The sequence below is a fragment of the Cherax quadricarinatus genome, chromosome 34 (assembly GCF_038502225.1).
Source record: "Cherax quadricarinatus isolate ZL_2023a chromosome 34, ASM3850222v1, whole genome shotgun sequence".
NCBI classification, from domain to species: Eukaryota; Metazoa; Arthropoda; class Malacostraca; order Decapoda; family Parastacidae; genus Cherax; species Cherax quadricarinatus.
Window position 1 is genome coordinate 26,184,453 of NC_091325.1, and position 16,912 is coordinate 26,201,364.

General features: G+C 36.4%; 1 protein-coding gene across 3 annotated transcripts in view; it reads right to left on the bottom strand.

Annotated features, from left to right (window-relative positions):
* The window catches only part of LOC128693799 (putative mediator of RNA polymerase II transcription subunit 12), a 369,550-nt gene that overhangs the window by 101,077 nt on the left and 251,561 nt on the right, over positions 1-16,912 (bottom strand). The window contains exon 7 of one of the 3 annotated variants that reach the window (XM_070091237.1): positions 6,896-7,070. The exons of the other annotated variants lie outside the window; for them this stretch is intronic. Within the exon in view, the coding sequence (XP_069947338.1) occupies positions 6,896-7,070 (175 nt within the window). The remainder of the gene's footprint in view (positions 1-6,895; positions 7,071-16,912) is intronic. 3 annotated transcript variants of the gene reach the window in all.

Consider the following 16,912-nt stretch of genomic DNA (forward strand, 5'->3'; position numbering starts at 1 on the left):
ATATATATATATATATATATATATATATATATATATATATATATATATATATATATATATATATATATATATATATATATATATATATATATATATATATATATATATATATATATATATATATATATATATATATATATATATATATATATATATATATATATATATATATAAATATATATATAAATATATATATATATATATATATATATATATATATATATATATATATATATATGTTGTGTGTGTGTGTGTATACTCACCTAGTTGAGGGTGCAGGGGTCGAGTCCTAGCTCCTGGCCCCGCCTCTTCACTGGTCACTCTCCCTGAACCGTGAGCTTTATCATACCTCTGCTTAAAGCTATGTATGGATCCTGCCTCCACTACATCGCTTCCCAAGCTATTAAACTTCCTGACTACTCTGTGGGTGAAGAAATACTTCCTAACATCCCTGTGATTCATCTGTATCTTCAACTTCCACCTGTGTCTCCTTGTTGCTGTGTCCCATCTCTGGAACATCCTGTCTTTGTCCATCTCGTCAATTTCTCTCAGTATTTTGTTTGTCGTTATCATGTGCCCCCTATCTATCCTGTCCTCCAGTGTCGTCAGGTCGATTCCTCTTAACCTCTCCTCGTAGGACACACTCCTTAGCTCTGGGACTAGTCTTTCTGCAAACCTTTCCGCTTTCTCTAGTGTCTTTACGTGTTTGGCTAGGTGTGGGTTCCAAACTGGTGCCGCATACTCCAATATGGGCCTAACGTACACGGTGTACAGGGTCCTGAACGATTCCTTATTAAGATGTCGGAATGCTGTTCTGAGGTTTGCTAGTCGCCCATATGCTGCAGCAGTTATTTGGTTGATGTGCGCTTCAGGAGATGTGCCTGGTGTTATACTCATCCCAAGATCTTTTTCCTTGAGTGAGGTTTGTAGTCTCTGGCCCCCTAGACTGTACTCCGTCTGCGGTCTTCTTTGCCCTCCCCCAATCTTCATGACTTTGTACTTGGTGGGGTTGAACTCCAGAAGCCAATTGCTGGACCAGGTCTGCAGCCTGTTCAGATCCCTTTGTAGTTCTGCCTGGTCTTCTATCGAATGAATTTTTCTCATCAACTTGACGTCATTTGCAAACAGGGACACTTTGGAATCTATTCCTTCCATCATGTCGTTCACAAATACCAGAAACAGCACTGGTCCTAGGACTGACCCCTGTGAGACCCCGCTGGTCACAGGCGCCCACTCTGACACCTCGCCACGTGTGTGTGTGTGTGTGTACTCACCTATATGTGGTTGCAGGGGTCTAGTCATAGCTCCTGGCCTCGCCTCTTCACTGGTCGATACTAATTCACTCTCTCCCTGCTCCATGATATTTGTCATACCTCTTCTTAAAGCTATTTATGGAACTTGCTTCCACTACTTCACTCTCCAGATTATTCCAGTTCCTCACAACTCTAAGACTAAAGAAATACTTCCTAGCATCCCTATGACTCATCTTGGTTTTCAGCTTCCAATTGTGTCCTCTTGTTTCTGTATCCCATCTCTGAAACATTCGATCCTTGTCCACCTTGTCAATGCCTCTTAGTATTTTATACGTTGTTATCATGTCCCCTCTATCCCTCCTATCCTCTAGTGTCATCAGGTTGAGTTCCCTTAACCTCTCCTCATAAGACATACCCCTCAGTTCCGGGACTAATCGTGTTGCAAATTTTTGCACTTTCTCCAATTTCGTGACGTGTTTGACTAAGTGAGGGTTCCGTACTGGCGCTGCATATTCCAGTATAGGCCTTACGTACACTGTGTACAATGTCGTGAATGACTCCTTACTCAGATGTCTGAACTCCAATCTCAGGTTTGCCAGTCTCCCATATGCTGCAGCAGTTATTTGATTGATGCGTGCCTCAGGGGACACATGTTCGTTACAATGCTTACCCCAAGATCCTTTTCTTTAATTGACGTTTGCAGCTGTTGGTTTCCTAACCTGTACTCCGTCTGCAGTCTTCTGTTTCCTTTCCCAATCTTAACTTACTGGGATTAAACTCCAGGAGCCATTTGTCGGACCATACTTGTAGTTTGTCCAGTTCCCCTTGTAATCTTAACTGATCCTCGCCCACTTGTATTCTCCTCATCAGTTTCACATCATCAGCGAACAGTGACACTTCTGAATCTATTCCTTCCACCATGTCATTCACGTATACAAGAAACAGCACCGGGCCTAGGGCTGAACCTTGTGGAACCCAACTCGACACATTCGCCCACTCCGACACTTCAGCACGTACCAACGCTCGTTGTTTCCTTCCTGTCAGGTATTCCCTGATCCATCGCAGTACTTTCCCCATTATTCCTGCCTGCTCCTCTAATTTTTGCACCAGTCTCTTGTGTGGTAATGTGTCAAAAGCTTAATTGCAGTCTAAAAAGATGCAATCTACTCATCCCTCTCTCTCCTGTCTTACTTCTGTTACCTTTTCGTAGAACTCAAGTAGATTTGTGCCACAGGATTTCCCATCTCTGAAGCCGTGCTGACTGTCATGTATGAGCCCAATCTTTTCAATGTGTTCCACCACTTTTCTCCTGATAATCTTTTCCATGACTTTACATACTATATACGTCAGTGACACTGGTCTGTAGTTTAATGCTGCCTGTCTGTCCCCTTTCTTAAAAATTGGAACTACATGTGCTGTCTTCCACACCTCAGGCAACTGCCCTGTTTCGATAGATTTGCTGAAGATTGCTGCTAAGGGCACACACAGTTCCTCTATTCCCTCTCTCATTATCCATGGAGATATGTTATCTGACCCACTGCCTTTGAAGTATCGAGTTCGCCTAGCAGTTTCTTCACCTCTACCTTGGTTATGTGTGCTTTGTCCAGCACCTGCTGGTGCACCCTACCTCCACAGTTTGCTGGAAGCATTCCTGGCTCTATTGTGAGTACTTCTCTAAATCTTTTGTTTAGTTCATCACATACTGCTTGGTCACTCTTTGTGAGCTCCCCTCCTTCTTTCCTCAGCCTGATTACCTGGTCCTTGACTGTTGTTTTTCTCCTAATGTGACTGTATAACAACTTTGGTTCAGATTTGGCTTTTGATGCTATCTCCTTATCCCTGCATATTCGTTTCTGGTTCTGTTGCTCAGCTCCTTTTTTCGTGAGTCCTTTGCCTTCTATACCTTTTCCATGCTCTAGCACACTTGGCTTTGGCCTCTTTACACCTCCAATTAAACCATGAGCTCACTCTGGTCTTACCATTTTTTCTGTTGCGCTTTGGTATGAACCTTTCCTCTGCCTCCCTGCACTTAGTGGTCACTATTTCCATCATTTCATTTACTGTCTTCCCATCTAATTCTCTTTCCCACTGCACTTCACGCAGGAAACTTCTCAATCCTATGCAGACCCCTTTTTTGAAGCTCGGTTTCTCTCTTTGTTCTCGTGCTGCTGCATTCTCCACTGTTAACTCTATAAGATATTCAAAACTCAGGACATCATGATCACTAGTGCCAAGGGGTCTTTCGTGGGTGATATCCCCTATGTCTGAACTATTCAAGGTGAATATGAGATCCAGCCTTGCTGCAACATCCTCTTCTCTCTCTCTGGTTGTATCCCTAACATGTTGATGCATGAAGTTCTCCAATACAGTACTCACCTAGATGTACTCACCTAGTTGAGGTTGCAGGGGTCGAGTCCTAGCTCCTGGCCCCTCCTCTTCACTGGTAGCTATAGTGTGTGTGTGTGTGTGTGTGTGTGTGTATGCTGAACGCCTTATTAAATGCAGTATTTGCTCAATATATCTCAAGTACATATATGAACCCACAAAGGAAGAAATGTTTTATCACATTAAATTCTTTATTTGTGTTTAGTTTATAATGTTATTATCAGCTGTGGACACCTCCGCTAATCCACTAACCGCTAATTAGTGGAACTAACTGTTTGTTTAGCAGATAACGCGTTTCTGCTAACTTTGGAAGCCATTAGCGGACCAATTAGCTTCCACTAAATAAAGTTCCACTAACTTTGAGTCCGCAAATAAAAAAAACATACGTTGTTGGTAGTAGGAAAGCAATGCCTTTTAAACAGCGCACGTGTTTATTCCTGTCTGTTGTGTGCGTTTCTCCAAGTCAGTCAGGCACACTATTGACTGACTACGTGTAAACGTGACTTGTCAATGCAGCAGCAGCAGCACCAGCAGCAGCATCTGAGCAACATTGTTATAATCTTACAGTATCAGCGATCACCGGGATGCATTGTCACTTATCGTTATGAACAGGGGAGATGTTTCTGTTCCACCTGAGGGTGTTGTTGAGGAGTCTGCAGCGGCTGTGGTTGAAGCAGAGGCCGCTCAGGCTGAAGGCCAGGAATCGCAGAACCCGTGGCTCCACCTGGATGACTATTTTGTCCTCAAGTCAAGTGATACGAAGAACGCCAATATTTTGTACTTCCTGTGCGCTTATTAAACTACTATTACAGTTTTTTTTTATATTTTCTTAATTTTCGTGGGTAATGCAAGTTAGGACCGTATAGAAGTACAATATCTTCCCCAGTGTTGAAAATTAAACAAGTAAAACTTCCTGATTACTGTACTTGAGTTACTTTTCTCAGTGTTTACTTTTCAAAAATTATTGATGATGTAAGGAGCAAGTTCGTATCATTATCGGATTGTAATGAAGTGAAAGTAATAACAGACTTCAGAAGTTAAGTAAAAGTAGTGAACAATTTCAGTACTTTTTAAAAAGTAAATACCAGAAAAAGTTACTTAAGTAGAGTACTCAAGTAGTTTTACTTAGTTACTTTACAACACTGGTACTTATACTCGAGTATTAAAGTTGAGTACTGTTTGCAACACTGTTCTTATGACCTTGGTATTCTATATCTTTAAGAAGCTCTCCAGGTCTGTTCTAAAAATCTTAAAAGTAAAAGTAAAAGACTAAAATTCTAAACCGAAACTGAATTCATGTGAAAAAGTTAGCGATTAGCGTTAGCTTCCGCTAATTTTTTCAGCCGTTTAGCAGTTTAGCGTTAGCGGAGTTAATTTTATAGTTAGCGGAATAGCGGTTAGAGAAGCTAACTTTTCGGTTAGCTGTGCTCACCACTGGTTATTATTTATAATAAAAATAAATGAAAAGCAAGTGTATGGAAAATACTTTCTCTTATTATTAACACTTTTCTACAGTGAGGCACTTTAGTCTAATAACGTTAAGAATGATAAGACAGTGAGGCGTGTTTACATTATCATCTCATCAAAGTCAAAACTGAGTTATTAATTATGCAAATTTTGTGATTATTCGAGTAATTACATGCACTACAAGATAACTGTGTTATACATCAAGGCAGAATAAGGCGGGAGTAAAAGTGCAACTCTGCCTACTGTACATCTGGGGTCCCCTGATTCTCATAAATTATCGTGTGTCAGTTTCTGGTAGAAATTAACACCCGACAATTTCTACACACTTATATTTCATTAAAATTTTAATATTTGTTATTCTTGGTGAAATTAGGGTTTAGTTGATTAATATATATTAATCTATATTTCCAAATAATTACTTGACAATAAAATAGTTGAAAACGTCACTTAAAAATCTGCATTATCACACTTTTATGAAAAATGACTAAATTTTTGGAAACCTGGGTCTAGAGGCCAGACCCAGGCCCTGATGTTATTAGTGATGCCATCATTGATGCTATTAGTGATGCCATCATTGATGTTATTAGTGATACCATCATTGATGCTATTAGTGATGCCATCATTGATGCTATTAGTGATGTCATCGTTGATGTCATCATTGATGCTATTAGTGATGCCATCATTGATGCTATTAGTGATGTCATCGTTGATGTCATCATTGATCCTATTAGTGATGCCATCATTGATGCTATTAGTGATGCCATCATTGATGCTATTAGTGATGCCATCATTGATGCTATTAGTGATGCCATCATTGATGCTATTAATGATGCCATATTTGATGCTATTAGTGATGCCATCATTGATACTATTATTGATGCATTGATGCTATTAGTGATGCCATCATTGATGCTATTAGTGATGCCATCATTGATGCTATTAGTGATGCCATCATTGATACTATTAGTGATGCCATCATTAATGTCATCATTGATGTCATTGCTCTGAATATTTTCTAGAATCACTCACTGGAAGAAGTGCGCGCATATTAACTAGACAATAGTTTTGATTATTTAAACATTTTCCATTTAACTTCGAATATGATTTTACTAATGTTTTATTTAGCACTAAAATATTACTAACTCTCAAGTACAGTTTTCCAGATGATGACCAAAGAGCAATAACAACTATCCAAAGCCATAGAACTCTTAGCCATTACAGTTGATCAATATACATAAATGTAGTGATAAATTTTGAGACATTAAAATAAAGTTCACAAATTGGGAACACAAAGGAACAAAAAAAAACATGAACAATTTCAGTAGTATATCCAACTTGAATTGTTTAGTGTTTTTTCATAATACGAGGAAATATTAAAATCTGTATCTCCATTTATATTTTTCTTTGCAAAGATTGACAAGGAATCGTTTGCTGCATACAATGTAAGTCTGCTTGTGCAAGTCCATACTGTTTGTGAGCTTAAAATAAAACTAACATAAGAGTTAATTAGCATAAGACTAGAAGAACATGTACGAGGCTACATTTTAACTAGAATGTTGTGGTTCATTTTTCTTATACTACTCTCTAGAAGCATAATTACTTACCACAGGACAGAAATTTATTGTTTAGAAGATAAATGATGTAGTTACCCATGCATGCTTGTAAAAATTTTATCATTATTGCAAACCATTTAAAAACGAAGTTGAGCGATGAAAGTACTAAGAAGGGAAAAAACTACAGTGAGAATTAAAAAGAGAGAGCATGCGTGACCCAGGCATATCTATGCTCACTTGTTTGGCGTGCGGGGAGGTGTGTATGGTGGCGCGGAGGGCTTGGCCAGCCGCGGGGTTGGTATGTGGAGGTGGGCGTGGTGGGGGGCGTGGTGGGGGCAGAACAGGAGGGGCGCTCACTCTGTTGCTAAGATGTGCTAGGCTGGAGCTCTCCTTGGCTGCCTCCCGCGCCTGCCTGGTGGTGTGAGGGGGGGGAGGGAAGTGACTCTCAACTCCTCAAACACACGCAAACCAATTGCAACAAACAAATTAAAAAAAAAAAATCACAAACTCACAGCAACACAAGTTTAAAAATACGTCTTTTATAAACTCATTACAACACAAGTTACAAAATTATAATTCACAAATGCACTGCAACACACTCAAAAAAGACTGTTTCTCAAACTCATTGCAACACACGTCTTAAAAAAATGTGGCTCAGAAACTTCCTCCAACGAATATATATATATATATATATATATATATATATATATATATATACATACATATATATATATATATATATATATATATATATATATATATATATATATATATATATATATATGTATATATATATATATATATATATATATATATATATATATATATATATATATATATATATATATATATATATATATATAAATATGGTTACATTAATGTGTTTGTCCTCCCAAACAGTGAACCAATAAACTTGATAAACTTGTAATGTTTTGAAAATGAAATAGATTTTTAACCTAGACTATAGAGAGGTATTTGTATTTTCTCACTCACTGTCTTCTCTTGACTTACCATGAAAAACACGGACCTGTAGCAACTGTTATTATACTTCAGACTTCAACAGTATCATCACAATTTGTTATAAAAATATACATTCCTTTCGCAATCTGGTTTAAGAAAAAATATATGATTTTCTAATGTTAGGGATAGTTTTTCAAGTGCTCACTTTAAACCAATAATTAATTTGAAGCATTTATGAACAGAACCTGTTGATTTCTAATTTTAAAATATCTGTTAACGAAAATATTAGCCTAACACACACACATACACACACACACACACACACACACACACACACACACACACACACACACACACACACACACACACACACACACACACACACACACACACACACACACACACACACACTGATTTCTGTACTGGACCCGTAAAATATATGCTAATAGGATCAGTTATTTGTACTTTGTGTACAATTATAATTTATTATAATTATTTATTAATTTAAAGTGTAAATGCTTCCTAATTAAACTATTATATATTGTGATTTGGAACGCCCCTGTGAGCCTGTGTAAATCCTGAGGATAATATCAACAGCAGCCTCGTCATTATTATAGTTTAACTGTAGTATAGCCTTCTTCCCACTTTACAAACTGTTGCATGCCGGTGCTTGTTTGGAAGCAAGTGCTCTCAAATATTAAAATTATTTTAATTCTTGAGGCACGAGTGATTTTGGTGGAACAGGTGTTAGGATGGGCAGGCGAGTAGAATGAGCGGATGCAACTGGAGTTTTCAGAAAAGTTTGCTGACATGACAGTACATGTGGAAGTTCACTGACAACTTCGTCAAGCTGCTTCACTTGCAGAGGCTTCTCTACAAATACGTATTGGCCAATTCCAGCATTTACTGTACAGCTGAAACTTCATTTTATTTTTTAATAATAACAGACATTTCACTAGTATATGGTAGTTACACTGGAACTTTTAGATCACCCTGAAAATCTTTTCCCATGGAATGAAAATTGTAGTTATGTAATAAACTCGCGTGTCATAATAAGTATATTTTTGAGAATAAGGAAAGAATATCAAATACAAAATTATGTTGGCCTAAGACGTCAATCTAAATATTGATATTTTGCAATAACGTGACTTATATGATTTTTTCCCTTTTCAGCCATAATGGTTGTCCATCACTGTGAACTTGTGTTGATAAGCGCATGCGATAACTCAAAGAATCTCAAGCGTGTGATAAATCATGCTCTAGAAAATTCAAAACACTGTGTTTAACACAGTTATGTGAAATTAGTCATCTTCAGGGTGAATGTCGTGAAAGATATCCTACAGAACCTTCCGCTAGGAGGGTTAAAGAACAATGTACCTCTTTCCAACTGGCCTAGTCCACGAGGCTGTCAGATGTGAAACTGCATCGCTTCTGACTGCATACTTCATTATTTATATCATTACTTGGTGAATAATATTTTTCCCTACACTGGACAAGAACTCATGGCCTACAAAGGACTTGACGCATACCCGCATTTTCTTTCAGGATGATTAGCAAGACTGCATCATTGGCAATTTCTTCGCTGTAGGTCGCCATCTCACTATGGCTAAGGTAAATAAACATGACATTACAAATAGTTTTAAATATTTATGTCCATACATAGTAACAGGTCAATTTACACACTCCCACACTCATTTATGTATAAATGTATGTGTATATATGCAAGCCAAGCCACGTGGGGTGGAAATCTTTAGCTCAAGTACTTTCACAGTGCTTCAACAGGAGCCGTGCAATGTTGCAAAGGTAGCAACAGGAGAAATGAGGGGAAGTTTTTTCAGAGTATGGTAAAGTGACACCCGATCGCGCCTCTCTCAGATTGCGAAAGGCACGGCCGAGTGCCAACCCACACACAAGCCCCAACCACCACCACATCCTACTCCATATGGGGTACGAAGGGCTAGGTCTCCAAGTTTGCAGAAAGCAGGAGGAAAGAAAACCAGGAGATTTAATAATCAGCCCTAAGCTTCTAATCGCTGAGAACAAGTCATGTGTCATAAGAGATTACGTTACAATAGTGGATAATACACATACCGAATGCAGCTATTATGTGTAACCTTCTAATTAATAAATGGAAGGAATGAATGAGGTAATTCATAATGATTTAGTGTGTCTGAGGTAACTCATAATGATTTAGTGTGTCTGAGGTAACTCATAATGATTCAGTGTGGCTGAGGTAACTCATAATGATTCAGTGTGGCTGAGGTAACTCAATTGCACCTCATATTGTAAATTGTTTACTGTAATTTTAAACACTGAACCTTTCATTGCTTGTTAATTTTAAATTAATTTTTAAGCCTGCCCATAATGCTCTGCATACAAGGGGCTTTTGGCATGTTCACTCAACTACTATAATTCATTGTACAACTATGTATCATGTCCAAATAAACTATATGAATATGAATATGAATGTGCTCATTTGTTAGCTGATAATACCCCATGTTCTGGGGGAATTCTAAAATATTCAGGATTATTATTATTAAAGATTCGCCGGTATTCTCCCGGCCCGGGCCTTGTCCAAGTGGTGGCCCGGCCTTGGCTCCCTCTTTAGGGAGTGTTTGAGGCCTAAGTCTCCCATGGGAGGAGGCACAAGTACCTCCTCATCTTTGGGACCAACTGTCCCCAGGCCTAGCCACAAGCTAGGCCTCTCTGGTCTGCCATCCCCGCCCCAAGGGGGCAAATGGGAATGACAGTCTTATGAGCTAAAGGCTCGGGCTCAGGCACCTACCCTACCCTAGAAGGGTTAGGCATGGTGTCGATGACAAAAAAAAAATATTCAGGAAATACTCGGGAGGACCTCAGCACATATTCTGCCTACCACTATTCTCTGTGTCGTTAAATATGCTTGTATTATTTATGGATCTCTCTAATAACCCGATTATTCTTTACGATAATAACTAGACAATTCCTGAATTTTTCTTTTAACACCAATAACAGTCTAATTCTGTAAACCACTAAACTACTTGCTGTCACCATGTTATAATCAACCACGTGTACCTTTGTACCGCTGTATCTAGATGATATGTATCATTAAATTCTTCCCAAATTTTATTAATTATAAATGAATCCAATTTATATAAAATAAAAGAAATATTCATATCATTGTCAAAACTGCTTTTTTATGAATCATGATTCTATTATATTCCTGTCGACCATGTACTTGCTTGATACAACTTTCTCAGCCACTGTCATGCCGAGGCATGATAGTGGCTTTCTTTGATCCAGTCATATTATGATATGTAAACACACATTGTAACCTTAGCAAAGAAACAAATATTTTATTTATATAACTGGATGGTTAAAATCTCTCTCATGAATGAACAGAGTATTAGAATCATGTCCACTTCTAATGATATATTTAAGTTGTTTTGACCTTACTTCAAGACTTTTACCAGTTTGACTGTAATAAACTTTATTACATATTGTACAAGGAATCTTATAGACACACCCGTCAGCATTTTGGGGAGAAATATTTATAAAAAAAATTTTAACTGTTTCAAGATTTTTAAATACAACTTTAATATTAAAATTCTTAAGAAGAAAATGCATAATAACTAAGTTTTCAAGGTAAGGGAGACCCAACAAATTTTTAGTTGAATAAGGCTGGTTGTTCCTTTGGGAATTGTAAAAGGTATTTCTATTTAAAAGGATTTATCAATTAAGTTTCTTTGGTATTTTAGGTCATCAGCTATTTCATAAATTTTGGAGATTTCTTCGTCTATGAATTCTGTACTACAGATACGCAAAGTTCTCAAAAACATTGATGAGAAAACCGACAGTTTAACTCTATCTTGATCTGAAGAATAATAGTGTACACAGGAACCGTTATTTGTTGGTTTTCTATAAATTTTATATTTAAAATCATTGTTACCCTTAATAGTTAAAACACCTAGGAAAGGCAATGAGTTATTTTCTTCGAACTCTATAGTAAAATTTGAAGAATGAACTATTTAATTTAACAAGGAAATGGTTTATATCTACATTCTTAGGCACATGACAAAATATGATCAACATACCTATACCATTAAACACAAATTTTGCATCAACAATACAAAGTTTAATAAGTTTAATGATAATAGGAAATGGTAATCGTAAATCATAATTAACAAGTTCTTCAGATGTTTGGTATGGCAATGGGAAATCCTCTCTCACCTGTTCATGGTAATTTATACAGTGGTATAGATATGTTGATGATATTTTGTAAATAATTTTGCCTGTTTGCGAATTGTTAAGCATATATATATATATATATATATATATATATATATATATATATATATATATATATATATATATATATATATATATATATATATATATATATATATATATATATATATATATATATATATATATATATATATATATATATATATATATATATATATATATATATATATATATATATATATATATATATGTCGTGCCGAATATGTAAAACTGGTCAGTTAGCAAGAACTCATTTAAAATTAAGTCCTTTCTAAAATTTTCTCTTAAACGTTTAACGATGTTGTTTCTTTCATTTATGTTAATGTAAAAAATAATAATTTCGTAAATATGGATATTAGAACACCTACCAACCATTATTGTAACAACCGCAGTTTAATTTAGTCTTATCCAACTAAATATATTTTAGAGTAGTTACGATAATTTAATAACAAACAAAATGAAATATATTTTTCTCGTTAGGTTTAGAATGACTTTTGCGAAGTTATTGCATAAACAAATTATCGCTTGTCTTAATCGGCAAGAACAGCGTTATCATTAAAGCCAAAATAGCAAGTTTTACCTATTCGGCACAATATATATATATATATATATATATATATATATATATATATATATATATATATATATATATATATATATATATATATATATGTCGTGCCGAATATGTAAAACTGGTCAATCAGCAAGAACTCATTTAAAATTAAGTCCTTTCTAAAATTTTCTCTTATACATTTAAAGACATTTTTTTCATTAATGTTAATGTAAAAATTTTTAAATTTGCACCAAAAGAATCTTAGAAAACTTACCTAACCTTATTATAACAAGAACAATTTATTTTAGCCTAACCCAACTAAATATATTTTAGATTTGTTTACAGTAATTTAATACTAAACAAACACAGTGAAATATATTTTTTTCGTTAGGTTCAGAATGATTTTGGTGAAATTATTGCATACACAAATTTTCACTTGTCCTATATGGCAAGATGAACGTTGCTATTTAAGCCAAGATTGCAAATTCTGCCTATTCGGCACGATATTATATATATATATATATATATATATATATATATATATATATATATATATATATATATATATATATATATATAATATAATATATAATATATATATATATATATATATATATTTTTTTTTTTCAACAAGTCGGCCGTCTCCCACCGAGGCAGGGTGACCCAAAAAAAAGAAAGAAAATCCCCAAAAAGAAAATACTTTCATCATCATTCAACACTTTCACCACACTCGCACATTATCACTGTTTTTGCAGAGGTGCTCAGAATACAACAGTCTAGAAGCATACACACATAAAGATACACAACATATCCCTCCAAACTGCCAATATCCCAAACCCCTCCTTTAAAGTGCAGGCATTTTACTTCCCATTTCCAGGACTCAAGTCCGACTATATGAAAATAACCGGTTTCCCTGAATCCCTTCACTAAATATTACCCTGCTCACACTCCAACAGATCGTCAGGTCCCAAGTACCATTCGTCTCCATTCACTCCTATCTAACACGCTCACGCACGCTTGCTGGAAGTCCAAGCCCCTTACCCACAAAACCTCCTTTACCCCCTCTCTCCAACCCTTTCGAGGACGACCCCTACCCCGCCTTCCTTCCCCTATAGATTTATATGCTTTCCATGTCATTCTACTTTGATCCATTCTCTCTAAATGACCAAACCACCTCAACAACCCCTCTTCTGCCCTCTGACTAATACTTTTATTAACTCCACACCTTCTCCTAATTTCCACACTCCGAATTTTCTGCATAATATTTACACCACACATTGCCCTTAAACAGGACATCTCCACTGCCTTCTACCGTCTCCTCGCTGCTGCATTTACCACCCAAGCTTCACACCCATATAAGAGTGTTGGTACTACTATACTTTCATACATTCCCTTCTTTGCCTCCATAGATAACGTTTTTTGACTCCACATATACCTCAACGCACCACTCACCTTTTTTCCCTCATCAATTCTATGATTAACCTCATCCTTCATAAATCCATCCGCCGACACGTCAACTCCCAAGTATCTGAAAACATTCACTTCTTCCATACTCCTCCTCCCCAATTTGATATCCAATTTTTCTTTATCTAAATCATTTGACACCCTCATCACCTTACTCTTTTCTATGTTCACTTTCAACTTTCTACCTTTACACACATTCCCAAACTCATCCACTAACCTTTGCAATTTTTCTTTAGAATCTCCCATAAGCACAGTATCATCAGCAAAAAGTAACTGTGTCAATTCCCATTTTGAATTTGATTCCCCATAATTTAATCCCACCCCTCTACCAAACACCCTAGCATTTACTTCCTTTACAACCCCATCTATAAATATATTAAACAACCATGGTGACATTACACATCCCTGTCTAAGACCTACTTTTACCGGGAAGTAGTCTCCCTCTCTTCTACACACCCTAACCTGAGCCTTACTATCCTCATAAAAACTCTTTACAGCATTTAATAACTTACCACCTATTCCATATACTTGCAACATCTGCCACATTGCTCCTCTATCCACTCTATCATATGCCTTTTCTAAATCCATAAATGCAATAAAAACTTCCCTATCTTTATCTAAATACTGTTCACATATATGCTTCAATGTAAACACCTGATCTACACATCCCCTACCCACTCTAAAACCTCCTTGCTCATCCACAATCCTACATTCTGTCTTACCTCTAATTCTTTCAATTATAACCCTACCGTACACTTTTCCTGGTATACTCAGTAAGCTTATTCCTCTATAATTTTTACAGTCTCTTTTGTCCCCTTTCCCTTTATATAAAGGGACTATACATGCTCTCTGCCAATCCCTAGGTACCTTCCCCTCTTTCATACATTTATTAAACAAAAGTACCAACCACTCCAACACTATATCCCCCCCTGCTTTTAACATTTCTGTCATGATCCCATCAGTTCCAGCTGCTTTACCCCCTTTCATTTTACGTAATGCCTCACGTACCTCCCCCACACTTACATTCTGCTCTTCTTCACTCCTAAAAGATGGTATACCTCCCTGACCAGTGCATGAAATTACTGCCTCTGTTTCTTCCTTAACATTTAAAAGTTCCTCAAAATATTCTCGCCATCTACCCAATACCTCCATCTCCCCATCTACTAACTCCCCTACTCTGTTTTTAACTGACAAATCCATATTTTCCCTAGGCTTTCTTAACCTGTTTAACTCACTCCAAATTTTTTTCTTATTTTCATTAAAATTTCTTGACAGTGCCTCTCCCACTCTATCATCTGCTCTCCTTTTGCACTCTCTCACCACTCTCATTACCTTTCTTTTACTCTCCATATACTCTGCTCTTCTTATAACACTTCTGCTTTGTAAAAACCTCTCATAAGCTACCTTTTTCTCTTTTATCACACCCTTTACTTCATCATTCCACCAATCACTCCTCTTTCCTCCTGCCCCCACCCTCCTATAACCACACACTTCTGCCCCACATTCTAATACTGCATTTTTAAAACTATTCCAACCCTCTTCAACCCCCCCCACTACTCATCTTTGCACTAGCCCACCTTTCTGCCAATAGTCGCTTATATATATATATATATATATATATATATATATATATATATATATATATATATATATATATATATATATATATATATATATATATATATATATATATATATATATCTATAAATTATATTCATATTCTGTATATCCCATGCCTGTTATTCAGAAATTACTAGAATCGTTTGATTCTACCAGAATGCACAAATCAGTATATTTGGCCATCTCTTTTGCAGAGAAGGGTGGGAAAAAGACTTCATTTTTCGATGAAGTTAGGTTATATAATTTTAAAAAATAGCATATGGATTATAGACGACCCATAGTATTTTATGGAGGGTTATTAATTTCAGTCTCAGCCCTCTCATGGATAGACAATATTTTACGTATCCTGTCTTGGGATATATCTTAGATTCAGAAGCTTTTCTACCCACAGGGCCTGGTTTAGTTCCAGGCTTTCTTGTTCATTGTCTCTTCAGCCAGGCTGTTGTTACTGGTCCACTACCCCAATTAGCCTGGATAAGGCAGGGTCAAAATGAAAGAAAAAAATGCCTCGTGCCTGTTACCAATTTTAAGTTCATAGGTTGTCAGGTGAGCCCTTATATTTTCCACCCAGATAATGATAAATGTAAGACTATGTCTGAGATGCCAATGCCTGGAACTACAAGGAAAGATGGATTTCAATGTACAAAGGGAAACTTTCCTAGTCATAATAAGGGTTTTGCAGAGACAGCTGAGCCACTTGCAGGTCTGTCTATGGAAAAAACTAAGTTCAACTGGAAAGATTAGCATGAATTAATTTATGGAAAACTAAAGACTGGGCTCGTAATTAAACCAGTACTGGTGTGTACTTGATTTTTCAAGAGTGAGAAATTCAAACAAACGTTTCCAGTACGGCAATACGCAGTTGACTTAAGCAGAAAGAGGAGGAAAATAATCCTCTTACTATGGCCTACTTAAATAATAAGCACAAGGGACGAGAAATTATGTATTCCATTACGTAATAATACATTTAGGGCCTTCTTATATGATCACTTACATGTTCACTCTTAATGGACCCTTATACCATGTCTCAGATGACTTGTGTAGAATTATTCATCCACGCTTCCAAACCATCATATGTCCCAGTTCTCCCAGTCTATTTTTTTTTTTTTTTGTGGTTGAAATTACACTTGATAAGAAACCTGGCTGCTTCTGCTATGATATCAAGCATCGCTTTGTAGTTGCATTCGCATTCCTGTCCCGGTCTATTTCGCCAGTTTTGAGCCTACTATCACGTTATTTGCCTCGTGTATTTTGATCCTTCCCACATCTTCAAAACTCAAATGATTTCTGATTAGCGATGACATTCCTGCTCTCCCCTATTTCCTCTGTCTTGATAGCCTCATGGAAATGTTGTGATGATATTATTTTTCGTTTCTGTGATAGTTATGATG